This window comes from Bombus bifarius, unplaced genomic scaffold (assembly GCF_011952205.1).
Source record: "Bombus bifarius isolate JDL3187 unplaced genomic scaffold, Bbif_JDL3187 scf7180000007966, whole genome shotgun sequence".
Classification (NCBI taxonomy): Eukaryota; Metazoa; Arthropoda; class Insecta; order Hymenoptera; family Apidae; genus Bombus; species Bombus bifarius.
The window spans coordinates 3,086,357-3,103,401 of record NW_022884352.1 but is presented as its reverse complement, the minus strand read 5'-3'; the positions used below and the strand labels follow the sequence as shown (position 1 = coordinate 3,103,401).

The 17,045-nt window shown below is 33.2% G+C and overlaps 3 protein-coding genes across 11 annotated transcripts in view; 1 reads left to right on the top strand and 2 right to left on the bottom strand.

The window, feature by feature from the left end:
- Nucleotides 1-7,554, bottom strand: part of LOC117216990 (protein kibra) — a 42,694-nt gene extending 35,140 nt beyond the window's left edge. The window contains exons 1-2 of one of the 4 annotated variants that reach the window (XM_033464240.1): nt 6,338-7,552; nt 5,702-5,842 (exon numbers count right to left, since the gene is read on the bottom strand). In XM_033464240.1, coding sequence (XP_033320131.1) covers nt 5,702-5,829 — 128 coding nt within the window. In that variant the 5' untranslated portion in view covers nt 5,830-5,842; nt 6,338-7,552. Of the gene's footprint in view, nt 1-5,701; nt 5,931-6,285 lie in introns of all 4 variants that reach the window. The other 3 variants (XM_033464231.1, XM_033464222.1, XM_033464259.1) reach the window with 3 other exon arrangements.
- A 189-nt stretch (nt 7,555-7,743) lies between these two features.
- On the top strand, nt 7,744-11,211 carry LOC117217018 (protein FAM114A2). The gene is made up of 5 exons (XM_033464290.1): nt 7,744-7,828; nt 8,631-9,674; nt 10,018-10,613; nt 10,695-11,006; nt 11,083-11,211. Exons 2-5 carry the CDS (start codon nt 8,636-8,638, stop codon nt 11,155-11,157), a joined length of 2,022 nt encoding a protein of 673 aa, XP_033320181.1. The 5' UTR covers nt 7,744-7,828; nt 8,631-8,635; the 3' UTR covers nt 11,158-11,211.
- Nucleotides 11,212-11,806: 595 nt separating this feature from the next.
- Nucleotides 11,807-14,653, bottom strand: LOC117217026 (nucleoporin p58/p45-like). Of its 6 annotated transcripts, XM_033464320.1 has the most exons (9): nt 14,484-14,653; nt 14,002-14,351; nt 13,723-13,927; nt 13,273-13,646; nt 12,986-13,210; nt 12,820-12,894; nt 12,680-12,702; nt 12,498-12,530; nt 11,863-11,999 (listed from the first exon to the last, which is right to left on the bottom strand). In XM_033464320.1, exons 1-7 carry the CDS (start codon nt 14,546-14,548, stop codon nt 12,686-12,688), a joined length of 1,311 nt encoding a protein of 436 aa, XP_033320211.1. In that variant the 5' UTR covers nt 14,549-14,653; the 3' UTR covers nt 11,863-11,999; nt 12,498-12,530; nt 12,680-12,685. The 6 variants fall into 6 exon arrangements, with proteins under 6 accessions (XP_033320236.1, XP_033320193.1, XP_033320201.1 ...); XM_033464345.1 differs by lacking the exon at nt 12,680-12,702 and having other exon boundaries at nt 11,807-11,999; XM_033464329.1 differs by lacking the exon at nt 12,498-12,530 and having other exon boundaries at nt 11,867-11,999.
- Between the last annotated feature and the right edge of the window lie 2,392 nt (nt 14,654-17,045).

The following is a 17,045-nucleotide window of genomic DNA, read 5'->3' as shown; positions in this document are numbered from 1 at the left end:
TCGTTAATGGCCTCTAACGGTGAAATGTAAGATGATAACGGATAAGAGCAATTATCTTACCACGGTATTAGAAAATAAATAAAATTGTCGTAGATGAGAAAGAAAATTGCCGAAACATCGAACTGAATGTCTTAATGTAACTCAATATCCTTAACAAGGTCGACCGCCGCGCCAATCTTATTAATATTTTACTTTCAGTTTGATAACAATTAATTCTCGCAATATATTATATCGTACTCGAGAACCTTTTTCCGACGATGTCATTTAAATCATGTACCTTCAAAATTCGATGGTCTGTTAAATTCGTTTTATTCTATTCGTTGTAAGAAATTTGGCAACGTGGGTCACCCATGGTCGCCGTAGCAATTAACGCGTTAAGGGTTGCTACGCTTGAAAGCAGGTGTGACTATTTATTTCGCGACTAGGTGAGACACACGGCCCTGAATGTAACGTCAACCGCGAGCAAACAAGCATCTATGCGTGGGCATACAAATCGTGTAGGTGTTCCTCTTCGACTACCAAGCTTTGACCCAAGGGCACTAGCTGTGCATTATGGAACGCGTGCACGTCGCCGATATCGCTCGCGTTTTCGCATTTTTGCCTGTTCACGGCGTGAAGTTCGTTCGATCGATTCATAAGTGGACATCACATATTTATGAGTGTCATATTTCTATAAAGATAAATAAAAAAGTAGGATTTAGGTAGACAATCTCTTTGCCTGCTAGATATCGTACTAAATAAGTATATAACGTGCTTGGAATATTTTATATATTTTTAAATTCGTGTACGTATTTAAAAATTCAATTTTCAATCACTTGAACTTTCTCGCAGGACTGAACTAATATTGTTAGTAAATATTTACGAGTTGTTGCATGCCGTATTTACACGTGTAGAAACTGAACACGATATAATTAAAATTAATTAGAAATAAATGTAGTTGATTCTTAAGTCCATGGTTTGAAGAGTTTCTGACTAAGAAATGGTCTAGTTAACGGATTAATGCGTATTTTCATAAATATTGAAATTTGTGTGCGTATTTTACACTCTGGTTTTGCTTCCCTAATGTAACCTAACCTCCAAAAGTCCAATAAATCTTTCACATATCTTTTTCAGAGTTAAGCAACGTTGGAAGGCCACTACAATGGAGAATGCCAAATAATACTGACACGATTAATCGCATGATTGATAAAAATATGAGGAAACGAATTCAAAGTATTTAATTGTAACGAATAACGAGATTATCGAAAGTATTTGAAGAATTGTGACGACAATTACAATGAACGATGAATGTTGTACGCTTGTCATAAATATTAAAACCTGTGCGCGTATTGTACACTAGTTTTCTTCTTCTAACTAAAATTTTACTTTCCTAACCTAACCTCAAAATGTCTGCGTAATAATCTAAGGAATTTTTCACATATCTCAGATTCCAACGACGTTGAAAACTTACTACAATAGGGAATACCAGCACAGTTAATCATACGGTCATGGAAATATGCAGGCTCGAATTCAAGGTATTTAATTGCAATGGGCAACGAGGATATTCCACGATCGGTCACGTACAGGCCGGTTAAGCGTATAAATCGTGATTGCGAATGATAGCTGAAAATATTTCTAACGACATAATGACTGTTTGCGTTGATGGAGAGACGGTCGGGTTGCCGAGTCGTTTTGAAACGTGTTCGAGCGTAAAAATTCCAAGAAGAAAATAATGGTACTCAGCTTACAGGAATCTCCGTTTGCCTTCGTTCTCTGTACGTGGATGTGTCACGGCCTAGGAATGTCTCGAATTTCCAAGTTTGGGAACACTCCTGCCTCGTAATTCGTGCCATGGCTTTGGTCACGCACATGTATACGCAATATCACGCTGCCCGTATATCCCTTTAACGTTATTCCTTCGCGCCAAAAAATTCGCAAATTACATTGCAAATATTTTGGCCGAATTCAATCCCATCCTGATTAAAACCACGAATAATTCATTTGCGGCTCTACAAGCTTATTAATTCTTTAATCGAGGCATTTCTTAACTAAGAACCTCTATGTATAATCACAGAAGTGAAAAGTATTATAATAAACACAAATTAATTCCACTTAGATCGATTTTACTCTTTGCGAGTGTAAATATGATATAGCTTCTTAAAGCTTTATTTATACGAAAAAAAAAGAAAGGTAAATTTAATCGCGAAATACATCTAAAACAATTTTTATTACCATTAATACTAACAAAAAATTTCGTTGAATTAAAAGTGGTCGGAATTAAATCGACAACGGACTAATAATAAGATAAAAAGATTGCTAAAAGACATTTTTTTTTTTTTAATAAAAGATCGAGGTCACTTTCACTTTCTTAAACAGCACTATACGATTTTTTCACTATTCGTATTAAAAATTCATTATTAAAGATGATAACTTCATTCTCAGATAATTAATTTTTAAATAATCACGAAACAAATGTTAGCACCCGAAAACAATATTTTCTTTCCTTAATCGCTTGTTCAATATTAATTTCATAATTGAAAGTCAGTTGTTCATTTTTCCTTACTAAAACAATAATTATATAGTCAATAGCATCATATTTAGTTACAATACTGATTGATTTACAAATGAAGAAATACCAGATGGAAATCGTACGATTTCTATCTTGACTTCCAGCAAATGGATAACTGTCGTGATTACGTAAGCAAGTTTATGAATGAAAAATATACATTAATAAAATAAATAATCAAATAATCAGATTAAAATAGATTCATTAGCTAAATTATAAAAATAATTTCAAGTCTACAGAAAATAAAACAATTTTCTTCATAATATCCTAACCTCATATTTGATGATAGTTTACAAACTACATGTGTATTAATATCCAACGAATAATAGTTGAATATAAACGATTAAATATCGACAAACTACTACATGCTTATTGATCAATTACTTAGGAAAACCAAGATGTATCTAGAAGCAACACGAATGACTATCTTTGAAAGTTGACAGCATATCGATATTTTCTTAAGTCACAATTGCATAATGCAGCCGAGAAACAACCGTTCTCTCTTTCCTTTTCACGGGCATTCTTGCAGCCTACGTACGAGGAAATAATTCACGTCCAACATGTTTCAAATGAACCGAATAACAAAAATCGTACATCCAGAAATCGAATTTGAAAAATGAATTCGAAAAGAAGCCAACCATGAATCTATAAACAGTTGCGTATCGACCGTAAATTTACGAAACGATGTTATAAGAACTCGGACCGAAAGAATGCAAGAAAGAAAAAAAATGGTGGAGGCACATTGGCGCGCATGCGCGCGCTCGTGAGAGCGAAAGAATTTTCCTAAACACAGATGTCGAGCAGATGCCACGCGTTGCAGTGCGTGAGGAACGCACAGTGGGAAAACCGGGCGAAACGAAACGCGTGCGAATTCGATTTGAGTTTCCAAAAAAGAAACAGATGACGAGAGGCGGCGAGAGGAGCTTAGTGGATTCGGGGAACGAAATTTCGAGATTTCGAGGAACGCGAAAGTCGCCGGCACACGGAATAACCGTACACCGGGCTCTGCTCTGTTGTTCGCGTGCCAAATGTGCAAACAAAAACAGCAGCAAACACGGGTCGACTGTAATCTGCGTTCGAATTGCTGGACGATAACTCGAGTGAAAAACAAGTATCAATTATACATACGTCAGTGATATCACAAAATATCATTGAAATATTTCAATTTTTATTTTGTATACACGCATAGCTATTAACATTGCAGAAATTTTTGTGATTGTTCAATATCTTTTGGATTTGTTAAATGAACAAAAATTTGATACTTGTAGAACTTCTTTTTATAAGTATAATACGCGTATTGTATGAAACATTTTAATTAAAACATTAACACTGTAGTGAAACCAGACTATCATAACTATATTGATAAAATTTGAAACAAATCTGAAAATGTAAACTAGAAGTTATAGGATATTTATCCAAACATATACTTACTGAAAAATTAGTGTATAATATAAGTAACCATTTTAAACGTATCATACGTATTATGATGATCTTGCTAAATATTGAGACTTATTAATATAATGGATAACCGATTGCTTAAATATTTTTATCCTATCTGTAAAATCTGTACTTACAATAGATTTCTTGTAGCTTCTCAGTAAGTATATTTTCAGATAGATTTCAAATTTTATTAATATAATCGTGACAGTAGTGTCTAATTACAGTGCTAATGAAATTTCAAAACATTTTAGATAAGAGTGTTTTATAGAAAATGTTCAAATACTTTCGTGAACTACTACATATATATACAGAATATATGATACAATGATATGAGTAATATATTGCGAATTAGTGTTTCTTTTCTCGAAACAAGAAAGGAAAATCGAACGAAAGGACTGCATGTAACGAGATCGATGTCTTAATGGCGACATCAAAATCGGAAGAGTAATACCCTTGTACCAAGGTCTATTTTTAGGTACCGGTCAGTTGCATGTACGTTATATACCGGTTAGCCCCGTAAGATGGTTCACTTACACCACGTTCCACGGGTACGCGTATACACATTAATCTAGGCAACGTGGACACGTGGAACACGGTGTCCATGTAAGCCAGTTTTATAACGAGATTTTAGTCTTTTGCTCGATAACGAGCGCCATTCACTGGATCCATCGCGAGACTAGCACTTGCTTCGTTTGATCTTTTGGCGAATCAGAAAAAATATTCTGTACGATTTCACGCATTAAGAATGCAGATACTGAACATTTCTGAGTCGAATGGGTAATAATTTCTGCTTTTGAAAAATTACTTCACTTGAAAATTAATCTAACTATGTAGATTATTATTATTACTATTCACATACAGTGTTGTATCAAGTGATTGTTAATATTTGATCATTAACTTATTCTAATCTAAAAAATTAGCATTTGTAATTTATGCGTATTTGTAAATTCTTCAGTGTTTAATTTATAGATTATGAACGGCACATATTCATATGTAGTTGAAACATATTAAAAGCGTAATAATTGATGAATACCTAAACTTATTGATTTTATCTTCACTATAGAAAATGAATAAATATATATATATATATATATATATAAATAAATATTAGTGTATAACATTTAAGTAATAATAAAATAAGAGAAAACAAAATGGTTAATATGTATCAGATTTGAGATAAAAAAACTCGACGTTTCTACAGGCAACAATTGCGACTGGTTAAAACGCAGTGAAATTGTGACTTTTCTATCAGAAAGTTCAAATGAATAGTAGTTTTATTTTCGCGTGCGACCGTGGTCACCAGATTTCTCGAGTTTTTCATCGACAGCGCGGCGGCCCTGGCGACTGGAATGCGGGCGCGGCGAGTCCTCGGTGTATGAATATACGCATACACGTAGTAGATACACACGCTCGGGAAGCTTAAGGGGCGCTCACACGAGGGCAATGTAACGTCAGAAATATTTCGCGTTCCCGCTTGTGTGTATGTGTCTATGACGAATCTGCTCACTATACACACACACGTTTATTATCACAAATAAGTACAAAACGTCTCGTTCATCCGTGTCCATAAATTCACGGAAAGAAAGAGGAAAAAATCGAATGCGATCTTTAAATGAAATAAGGTTCGCGCATAGAGATCGCACGCAATTTCATATATACTCGCTGTTTTAGCACGTGTACGCGTGCATACAAACATATACATAGAAAATGGCGTACCTGTCTCTAGGATCGATCCACGTTGTTTTTCTTGTGTTGTGATCGATGAAATACACTTTTCCATCAAAGTCTTGCGCGACGTCCCACCCTTCCGGAAGCGGTATCTCCCCATTCCGTCTCCTTGGCATATTTCACTGCGCTCTAAATCCATCCAAAACTCTCTATCACCGACCAGTCGACAGGCACATATCTGTGCGCGCGAGCACACACTCCCCGTGCCACATACACGCTGTATTGATGAAAGAGAAAGAAAGACAGTCGATGTAAGAGAGACAAAGAGGGAACATTCGAGTTGGTAAAGAGAAGGCACGCAATAGTAATACACACCGATATACAGTGGAATGGAGATAGAAAGGATGTGTTGCATGCCACTGAATGCACACACGTGCGCGTGTATACATACACACATACATACATCTCTATATACGCGCACGTATACATACTCTGTCGAAAGGAAAGAGAAAAAAAAGAAGCGAGGGAAAAAGAAATAGGGAAGGAAAAGAGTGTGAGAGAGAAAGATAGAAACATCACGTGCATATGTATACATATATGTAGATTTCATGTAGTATATATAATGTACACACACGTTCTCGCTCTCTCTTTCTCCCTCGCGCGCTACTCCGCCATCATGAATACCTCATTATCATGAGCGGAGTGACGTCAGAGTCCCCGCCTTCAGATTCCTCTCGAGCGGAATTCCACCGTTAACATAGCTGGCCGTCGAAGAAAAGTCCACTGTTGGTATCTTGCCTTGAGACGGTACTGTGGTCCTACATTTGTACAAGATCGCCAGTATAAATGCCCGTTACATTATCGTAACACTTATATTTCTTTTAATCCCGCACTCGTCACTTTGCAATATATCGACGAATGAAATATACCAGATAGCACACAGCCTTTAGATTTGCTTTCTTCACATCACCAACCGTAAACCGAATTTGGCAGAGAAAAAATATGAAAAACCACTTTCACCCTTCCTTTGCCGTCTCACTCTGTCGTTCACTTTTATTTGCACTCTTATCCTTTTGTTTATCAGGCCCTTGGTTTTACCACGTATCACGTGCGATGTTCTTTTTACACCATCCTTTAATTCCTACTTACTGTTCTTACACGATTTTATCATTTGTTTTACACCATCGGGAAAAGCAGGAACACTTAAAAAAATATTCGGGAAATCGGGCCGGTAATCGAACAGAGAACACTTCTCCGGCTAACGTCGTTCAGATGCACGTTTCATTGATGAAATTTCCGAAGAAAATTGGCGAATTGTTCAAACGCGTAACAACCACGTCGTTCTCATTTTGGAGCAGCAGGAACGACGACGAGTTTCTCGGAGCAGAGACGGGGCAGCATCTGCGTCTGCGACCCGCTTTAAGAAGTGCACGCTAATGCCGGTACTATCGAGTACATTTCACCGTGTGCTCCCTTTTCTTTCTCTCACTAAACTTCGTGCTCGTCGTCCGCGAAAGACAGCGCGGAATCAACGCGACGTTCCCTTCGAGGAATGTCAGAATTCGCCTCGCGTTTCTCCCCCACGCGTTTTATTTCATTCCGTCTTTTTACTTACACGGAACGAAACTGCCAGGAACACTGTTACGGTTACCGCAAGACACTTTTGCTCCGTTCATGGATCGAATTGAACATGGCCTCGGCGAAGATTCTACACTCTGTCAAGTCCGTTGTTTCAAGTGGCAAGAATACGCGCAAACTACTCTTTCGTTTCGTACGATACTACAACCTCGCGCCAACTACAAGCATGTTGAGTGTTTGAAACATGCCACTGGACGTTCATACCGTGTGCGCTTGGCAATGCTTCTCACTCACTCTCTCTTCCTCTTCGCCTCAACGCGTACACCGATGAGAACCGAACGTAATCCCCTCCCAGCCTTTGGTATTCTCCTTCTTTCTCTCTCTTTCTCTCGAATCGTCTCCCACTACTAGGCCGAAAGCTCTCGTGTCTCTGACCGCTGTGCACGAACGACGACGGGAACAGACGAACGCGATGCCCTTTCCACAGTTTCGCATATTTTCCGTTATGTTGCATCGGCGGCACCACCGTACGACTCTCATGGAAACGCAGGTGCACTCAAGACCGTTGAACATCCGGGACGAATGAATAAACTGATGGTAATCCGTTGCTGCCCCTTCGAGAATGTCTCATAAGCCACTGTGGTATTCGCATGTATTGCTTCTTCTTTCTTTTTTTTTTCTCCGCGCTGTTATTTCGCTTGATGCGTGGCTTCCAAATGTTATCGATATTCGATCGAGTAATTTAGTCTTCTACTTGCGTCATTTATCGTTATTCACTCCTATCATTTTGCTTGAAATTAACTTATTAGCCTCAATCCAAATATTTCTCATGTCACATTTTTACTGTTCTGTATAAGTATTAACATTTGTTTTTTTCTTTATTATTTTGATAATAAATACATTTTTGTCCACAATGTGAAAATATATGTTTTTAGCATAATCTCCTTCATTCTTTTTAATCTGAAAATAAATATTTGATTCTATTTAAAAATATACATTCGATTTGCAAAATTTCTACGTAAAGCTCATGTCACTTTAGTAAAAGAAATTATATCCATGTCGCATTGAAATCCAGTGGTTTAAAATTTAGAATAATTCTCGCATGCACGACTTTTTTAATCTATACATTTACTATAAATTTGATGAAGTGTGTGAATTCTTACTGCCTCGGCAAGACACGTGACATGTGTATAATTATGTATGTATATACGTGGTGGATAGTGCGGATATGTGAACGTATGGAGGTTTCCTGAACGTGGCGACATTTTTAACCCAAATTTTCTACACGTTACGAGAAACTGAATGTGCAATTGTAACATAAACCGATCGTATCGACATTCGAACATAATTCGTAAATTGTTTCTAATAAATAAGAAGTAATTTAGTGTTTTGTACAAAGTTAATATGGCAACATCTGAGAGCGATGACTTTGAAAGCGCTGACGAGGAGATGAACCATGATATACCAACAAAAAGTTCTCAAATGCAACAGTGGAATTTACCAAACACGATAGATTCGGAATCTGATGACGATACGGAATATGTGCCTCGACAACCGTATACAAATGTAAATTTCGGTAAAAGTAAAGAAAAATATTGGCCGACAATGGATACGTCAACTAATGAAACAAGAGCTGATAAAGATATCAGTACTAAAGATACACATAATTATAAGAAGCACGAGCAACCAATTATCAATGTTGACGAAACTTGTGAAAAAAATGATGAAAACATTTCAACTATCGATTCACAGAAAGTAGAATGTGCACAGATCAACACTGGTGACAAAGACTTGAAAGTGGAAAGTAATAATGAAAACATAGAGTTAAGAAAAAATAAAGTAGAAATATTCCCTGAAAAAGATGTTAATATGGACTTACATTCTGAGTTGATAGATCAGTTGAATGAAAAAGAAAAGATTCAATACAAAGGAAAGAAATTAGGTGGAAAAAAATTAGGAACAAAGGTTATGCCAAGTAGTAACCTTTTGACTGATATAGATAACATAGATACACATATTAATGAAAGGGATATACTGATGACAGGAGAAGATGTGCTTAGTAAATATTCTATGGAAGATGAGATAACAGAATCTGATATGCCAGAAGAATTGAAATCTGATAAAACATTCAAAGAAGTATTTAAATCTGAAGGTTGGGAAGGACTTGAAGATCCGATTGAATTACCAGAGGAATTGATTGAGGAGAAATTGCAACCAGTATTAAAAAGATTATCATTAGTTGCTGAAGAAACAAGTAGCTCATCCACAAGTTGGGGTTGGGGTAATTGGGGCGTAAGTTCTTTAATTAATACAGCTAGTGTTGGAGTTTCTACAATAACTAGCCATGTATCACAAGGGCTTACTCTTTTGGAAGAATCAATGGCTTTATCTGATGAACCTAAATCTATTACAAATGAAGAACAAGAAAATCAGACAGACAACGGTAACTTTTATTATATATTTATAAATGATATAGGATGGATATATTTAATGATATAATAGATATATGTAATAGTTAATAGATAGGTAGATGATAGACAATAGATATGTAATATGTAAAATAAGAGTAAAATAAGATTGTGTGTGCGAGTGGATGGATCTGTGTGTAGATGAATAAGTGAGAATGAAAGACAATAGAAAAAATATATGTAATTGTGAACCAAGTTTCTTTTATAGTCAAGAGAATGAAAATAAACTATACCACTACTACTATTTAATGGTATAATTACGGCTAAATTATAAAACTGTTATATTTTTATTTTAGTTAACTTCCAGTTAATTTCCAGATGGTAAAGAGGAACAGACCAAAGAACAATCTTCTTTCGGGTTTGGAAATCTTATATCAAGTGTATCATCAATAACAAAACTGGTTGAATCAACTGGAAGCAAAGTTGTGAGTGGTGGATTAGATACGTTAGAAGCCATTGGTAAAAAGACAATGGAAGTTCTACAAGAAGGTGATCCAGGCTTAAAGAAAAAGAGGACCTTCTTTATAAATGAAACAGATAAGCCTAATTTATCTCAGATTCTACGAGAAGCTAAAGAAAAAGCAGATAGCACAGAAAGAACAATGGAAGAAAGACAGAAAATGAGAAAAGTACATTTTGAAAGTCTCTTTGATGATTATCAAGGACTTGTTCATATAGAAGCATTAGAAATGTTATCGAAACAAAGTAATATTAAAATACAACAGCATTTGAATAGCTTAGATACAAATGAATTAAATTCTGTTGAAAAAATGTTGGAAGAAGTTGAAGAATTATGTGCATTAGATAATGATGATGAATACAATGATGAAACAGATGAGAAAGACTTGAAATATAAATTACAAGAAGCTTGCAGCGATCTTGGAATTAACATTACATATGAAAAGTTACACGAGGTAAATAATTTCTGCCCTAATAATACGAGAGTTTACTACTATCTCTTGAATGGATTATACAAAGTTAAATGTTGATTTTAGGCTTTTCAAGACTCTAAAAATTATACTACTTCACCACATAGTGATCAAGAAACTTTTGAACATGCTATTTCAGTTTTGGCACAATTTACAGCATTTTCTGTAGAAAGGTTTCATAAAACTGCAGAATTACTTTTAATCAAAGAACATCGAAGCACTGTTAATGAAACCGATTCACTAGTTCAGTTAACAAATATTCTGTCTAATCAAATTGAAATATTAGCTAATACTTACTGTAGTGTTTTAAATAAGCTTGCAGAAACTTCAGATAAATCTCATACTATCAAAACTAATATAACAACGATTCTCATGGAGGTAAGAGAATACTATTATGTATTAAATTATAGTATACATGTGTGAAGAAATAAATTTTCATTTTTTTTTTAAATAGGCTTCAAATGCAAGTTCTTACATTCAACATGCCTTCAAATTGTTGATTCCCATCATAGAAGTTGGTGCTATATAACGATGAGTAGAAATATGTTTTTAATACTTGTTCTGCATATATTGTAAAAAAAAACTAATACATTTCAGATAATTAGTGCAAATAACTTTTTCTAATATGTTTCGGGATAAAAAGAAAGTTTCGAACGTTATAAAGAAAAAAGGATAGAAAATAAGAGAAAAATATAAAAAAAAATAACACTTTTTGTACTATATAAATTGTATGGATTTATAATATATTAAAAAAGAAAGAAAAATAAAAGATATCTGTAAAAAATTTCTAGCAACTTTTTAAAACAATTTAATTTAGGTACTCATTTTTTTTCAAATGTTCTGCTCACAAGCATTTTACATATACAATTTATGTCATTTCATAATGCTTCACGGACAGTTTTAATTTCTTATATAAATTTATACTTAACTATAAAATTAGTAAAATATACTTTGAATTACAAAAATGCTTCAAGTATATATTTTCTTAAAATATAGTTGTACTATTGTATATATGAAATGCTTATAATTATAGAATTTAATAACAATTTATTTTCTTATAAAACATTCTTGTTTTAAAAAAATAATAACGTTAAATCGAAATATTAATATTAAAATCAAGTAGGATATTTATAATCATATGTTAAAATATTCTTAACAATACGAGAATAAATATAAACTCGATTTAATGTTTTCCTCTTTTATTACCAATAGGAGGTTTCTGAAGTTGAAAACTCGAGTTTGATTCACTCGTTGGTAAAGGCGTAGTAAGATTTGGCGGAGTATTAAAGGTCAAACTTGCTGTTGGTGGTTTCAATGACGAACTTAGAGTAATGTTAGTAGCAGATGGTGTTGGTATTGTATTTCCCCAAACTGTAACAACATATATACTGAATTATTTTGCATCTATTTCTAAGAGACAGATTAATTGACGTGTACAATAGCTAAAGCTGTGTTTCAATGAATTAAGATGTCATTGAAAAGTAACAAAGTAGCAACATTGACATAATTATATACTTTCTTTTAATAAAACTAATATTCAACAGTATCCCTATATATTGTTGTATATTCTTTTAAATATATAATCTAGTTAACGCGGACATTCTTACAAAACCACCAAGAAGCAGAAGCAATTAAAATACATATAAAATACACAGCCATTCCTTAACAAGCGCAGATTTCAACCTCCCTTTACTATGTGATATTTGAAAATGCAAATTAAGAAGAAGAAGAAGAAAACAGAATATCATTTATTTCACTATTATTAAAAATGAATATTCTCGTATATAATTAGTAAATGTTAAGTATAAAAGCTATGCATCCCTTTCCACACTTCACAACACAAACAGAAACTGAAGAAAAATATAGTACCTTATAAACTAAAATAGATTCCTTACTCTTTTCCTGGAAAGACAAAATCAAAATCAAATCATAGAAATAAAAAATTTTAAATCGATCATATTTACAGAATAATTAGTTGCAACAGTCTTTCTATTCATATATGTGAAATTCTACAATACTGAGTAAAGGGCGTTAAATGTTAGTAAATCTACCTCATACTAAATCCACGCAAGACCTGAAGGTAGGAGATATTCATGGGATAGTTGAAACAACGAAAATACGTTGTTTTAGGGACTTTGTTTTCAGCAAAAAATATATTAACATTATAAATTTATATATTAATTTCATTTACCTAATGGATTTCGTGTTTCATAACTTCCTAGTCTGCTGGAATTTAGTGCTGTTGATGAAAGGAAACTTTTATTTCCTATAAAAGTAAAGTACATAACACGTTAATAGTTATATGAAATAAAATAAATACTTGCATATTACAATAAGTTCTAAAAATTATCAATTACCTGGACCAAATGGTGTAGGACCACTCGTAATTTTTCCAATACTACTTCGAGATATTTTTCCATCTGGTTTAATATCTTCAAAAACGTTTGTATTATCTTTTAAAACGTATTTTCTAAAGTTTAAATACTGTTCCTTTTGTTGTTGTACTTTCGAATGTACGCCTTGCAATTTACCAGCAACAGCAACAAGAGACTCGTGAAGTTTACTCATAGCCATCGTCAATTCTAAAAACCAATTGAAAGATATTTTAAAATTTTGAGAAACATTAATACTAATATAAATTTACCTTGTGGAGTTAAAGTCTTTGGAGTCATCATTGTCTGTATATGTTTTTCTGTTGTTTCAATTTGAGATCTAAATAACAGTAAATCATGTTCAAAGCTATCAGCCAATTCCATAAAAAATAATAATGGTGTATTATTTTCATATTGTAATCCTGGTGGGGTATCATGCGTTCTTTGAGCTACTTCAGAACTTTGTAATGCTTTTGCTGTGTCTTGTTTCAACTTATCAGCAGCAGAACGATCTCGTTGAACTGATCCAGCTAATGTTGTTAAAAGTTCCATCAATGATGCTGTATCTTCCGCACATCGATTTAATGGTCTTGCAGAGCCCCTTGCTATATCTGAAGACAATACCTTTTGTTCTTTCACAAACTCTCTATAATTAAGAACATATATTAAATTAATAAATTTTATACAGTTCTAATATAATAGTTCTACTATATAATAATTACTTGAATTTCTCTATTGTCTGTAATAATTCTGGTGGCCAAATATTTTCTTTAGCAGCAGCTGGATTAGTATTTGTTTGTGAAAATCCTTTATTACTTGATGATATATCTAATCCCCCTAGTCCTTTATTGGTAGTGCTTGTGGTAGTTGTAGTACCACTAGTAGCTAATTTTGATCCTAATAAATTACCACTACCAAAAAGTGATGCTGTAAATACAAAATATTAGAGATAATATTTTGATTATTAATAATATTAAATTACATCTTCAACTATCACATACTTGTCGTAGTAGGTGCACCAAAGGTAACATTTCCAGTTGTAGCTGTAGCAGATGGAGCACCAAATGTCAACGTAGAAGTTGTTGCTGGTGTGCCAAAAGAAAGTCCACCAAATAATGGCGCAGACGTAGTTGGAGCTGGAAATAAACTGCTCGCAGTAGTTGTACTAGTTGTATTTGATCCTAAAAGTAAACCAGTTGATTGTGTCTGTGCAGCAGTTGCAGGTGTACTATTAAATCCAAAATTAAGCCCAGTTGTTGTTGCCGGTGTGGATGGACTTCCAAAGGTTAATGTTGGTGCTGAAGTACTTGAACCAAAAGGTGTACTAGTTACATTAAAACCTGTTGCAGGTCTAGAACACAATAAATTATCAATATTTCAGTATGTGAATTTTAAATATAAATCCCTATGTTTCAATTTCATAATGTGAGGTTAATTAATTTAATTTAAGTTAAGGATACGAAATGTAAAATTGTGTATTTACTTTTGTCCAAATCCAAAACTTGTGTTGCTCGAAGTTGTAGGTGTTCCAAAAGTAAACGTTGACATAGTTGTGGCATGCAATAAATAATAAGACAAATAAACGCCACTAAATGACACACAATGTCTTGTATTTCAAATATTAACAATTAGCACTGAACGCGTTAGACTGTCTTCAACTGACTAACTGGCGAGAATAATTGAAGAGCGCCATCTATAACGTAAAGATGCACGTTTTAAACTTGAATATGTGTAATTCATTTTCGAAATGTATGTACTATGTTATGTATACCTTTGTAGGATGTGTATTTCTATGAAATATTAAAAATATTCGTGATTGGAAATAAGATTCAAATATAAAGGTATTCATTATAAACAAATGGTTGAAAAATAAATAGAAAAATAAAGAAGCATGTGGATAATATTAAATAATTAAAAGAATACAAAGAAGATTGAAAAATTCACTTTAATCGTTATTAATTTGACTTGAGACTGAATGACGATTAATTTCTAGATAATATTCCGATTTATTATTAAATGTACCTATACTACTATATTATATAAATCAAGGGACAATACAATGTCTTTATCATTTCATAAAGTAGTAAATGTTTTTTTTTTGTATGTACGCGACAAAGTTCTAATAATTATACATTCCATCTATAGGAAATGGGATCAATTCAACAAAGTTTGCCAAATCGGTACACAGACTATCACAAAGTTGATTGCTGGTTCGGGTTCGTACATGGGCGTTTCTAAAATGATCACAGTCGCGTAGACTAAAAGAACGCGTCTAAAAACAGTTTCTTTCTATCAATAAACTTTGTTTTTTTTTTTTTTTTTTTAATATTTTCAGGAATTACTTAATCTTTCCTTTTCCTTTAATAATTTAATAATTTTTAGATATTGTTTGCATTAATATTTCTCTTGAACGTGTAAATATTTCAGTCTCATTTAAAACGAAGAAAAAAGAAAATCACATTTATAACGCTTGTATACAGTTTAGAATACACCCGGTACGCAGTTTCGTACAGAGTACGAGTTACTTAATAATTGTAAAATGACACCGCAATATTATACTCTGTAATTACAAATACAATGAGATACCGTAGTATTTTTTTTTTTTTTAATTTTCTTTGCATATTAAGAATATATTCCTAGATATTTTGCGATGGCGTGCGATTACCCTACGTCTTTTGCTCCATTTATATAAATAGTACTAACGCCGTGCTGAAACAAACGATAAATGTTATTTGAGAATTTACAAAAGATCGGCAAAATTATTCATTGTCTTTAATGTCACACAATTGATTTTTTAATGATAGCGTAAGATTTAATAAATGGCTTTAAATTTCTGAAAGCTTATTGCAAAAAGACAAAAAGAACAAATATTTATGCTTCGCACATCACCGGCATTTCTTTGACTCCGATATATTACTAATTTTGCTATATATAACTTTCTATTTCTTACTTTTTAATCGGTTTAAGCGCTGTCTCAACAAAATTGTGTAAGCATATGCAAAACAACTTACGTGTACCACAAGCAGTGTATAAATTAATCAGCTTCACCCATCCCTTAATTATAATAAATAATTCATTTTATATACAAATTGAATTCTTTTTTAAAACGCTCAAATCCACAAAGACAGTTTTCTAAAATACCAAACACACTTGTTCATTCGCCGTAGCGTTGTGCATAATCAACTACGAACGTTGCTTTCAGAATAATGTCACTTCGTGCTTTCGAAACTTTTCTAAAGTTTTAACAATCAAAATCCAAACATTAAATATACGTTATATCCATTATTCTGATAGTATCGTCGAAGCCACAGTAGTCATATTCTAAAATGGAAATATTTATAATTCTTTCTCGGCAATTATACACACGCACATGCACACGCACACACACACACAATATTTAAAATAGAATATTTTTTTCTTTGAGAAAAAGTACTATAATATCATTGTGACAACGGAATGGGCCTCTATAAATCATTATTGATTAAATATTTGTTTACAGGTTTTTCTGTTATGCTTTGGTATGGCACTAAGGATTACCTTAAATTCTTTTAATTTAATGTTATGCAGATGCAAGTTATGCTTCAAAAATAAAAGAAGAAGAAACAGAAGAAAAGAGAGGAATTAGGCGTTATATCTAATTATATCATCTGCTTTAGCATTGTTGTTTTTGCATTTGTGTACATGCACCGATGGGACTTATCCTAAGGTTTTGAACAATGGTGCAATTTAATTGATGCTTTAAATTACCATTTAGAGCATAGCAGTCGAATCTGTTGATTCAAATTAAAATTACTAGAACAATACAAGTTACCTGCTACCTGTTTTATATTTTTTAAGAAAATGCATAAATATAGGTCTCCATTTTATCTTAAATGTTTTTGTCTGTAAATTAAGGCCATTTGTACAGAAACTAGTGCAAATAGTATAGTTTATTTATGAGAATAATTCTTTTCATTGCGTCTAACACTTACATAAATTTTAATCACTGTTTAAACTTAAGAAAACTGATTTATATTAATAAAAAAACATTTCTTTTTCGCTTTGA

What these genes read in the sequence shown, in the direction of transcription:
- LOC117217018 (XM_033464290.1), top strand. Translation starts at nt 8,636, where the DNA reads ATGGCAACATCTGAGAGCGATGACTTTGAAAGCGCTGACGAGGAGATG. An exon ending in CATATGAAAAGTTACACGAG is followed by an intron (nt 10,614 to 10,694) that starts GTAAATAATTTC and finishes TGTTGATTTTAG; the next exon opens with GCTTTTCAAGACTCTAAAAA. An exon ending in TAACAACGATTCTCATGGAG is followed by an intron (nt 11,007 to 11,082) that starts GTAAGAGAATAC and finishes TTTTTTAAATAG; the next exon opens with GCTTCAAATGCAAGTTCTTA.
- LOC117217026 (XM_033464302.1), bottom strand. Translation starts at nt 14,548, where the DNA reads ATGTCAACGTTTACTTTTGGAACACCTACAACTTCGAGCAACACAAGT. An exon ending in CAGACAATAGAGAAATTCAA is followed by an intron (nt 13,647 to 13,722) that starts GTAATTATTATA and finishes TCTTAATTATAG; the next exon opens with AGAGTTTGTGAAAGAACAAA. An exon ending in TGAAACACGAAATCCATTAG is followed by an intron (nt 12,000 to 12,819) that starts GTAAATGAAATT and finishes ATGTTGTTACAG; the next exon opens with TTTGGGGAAATACAATACCA.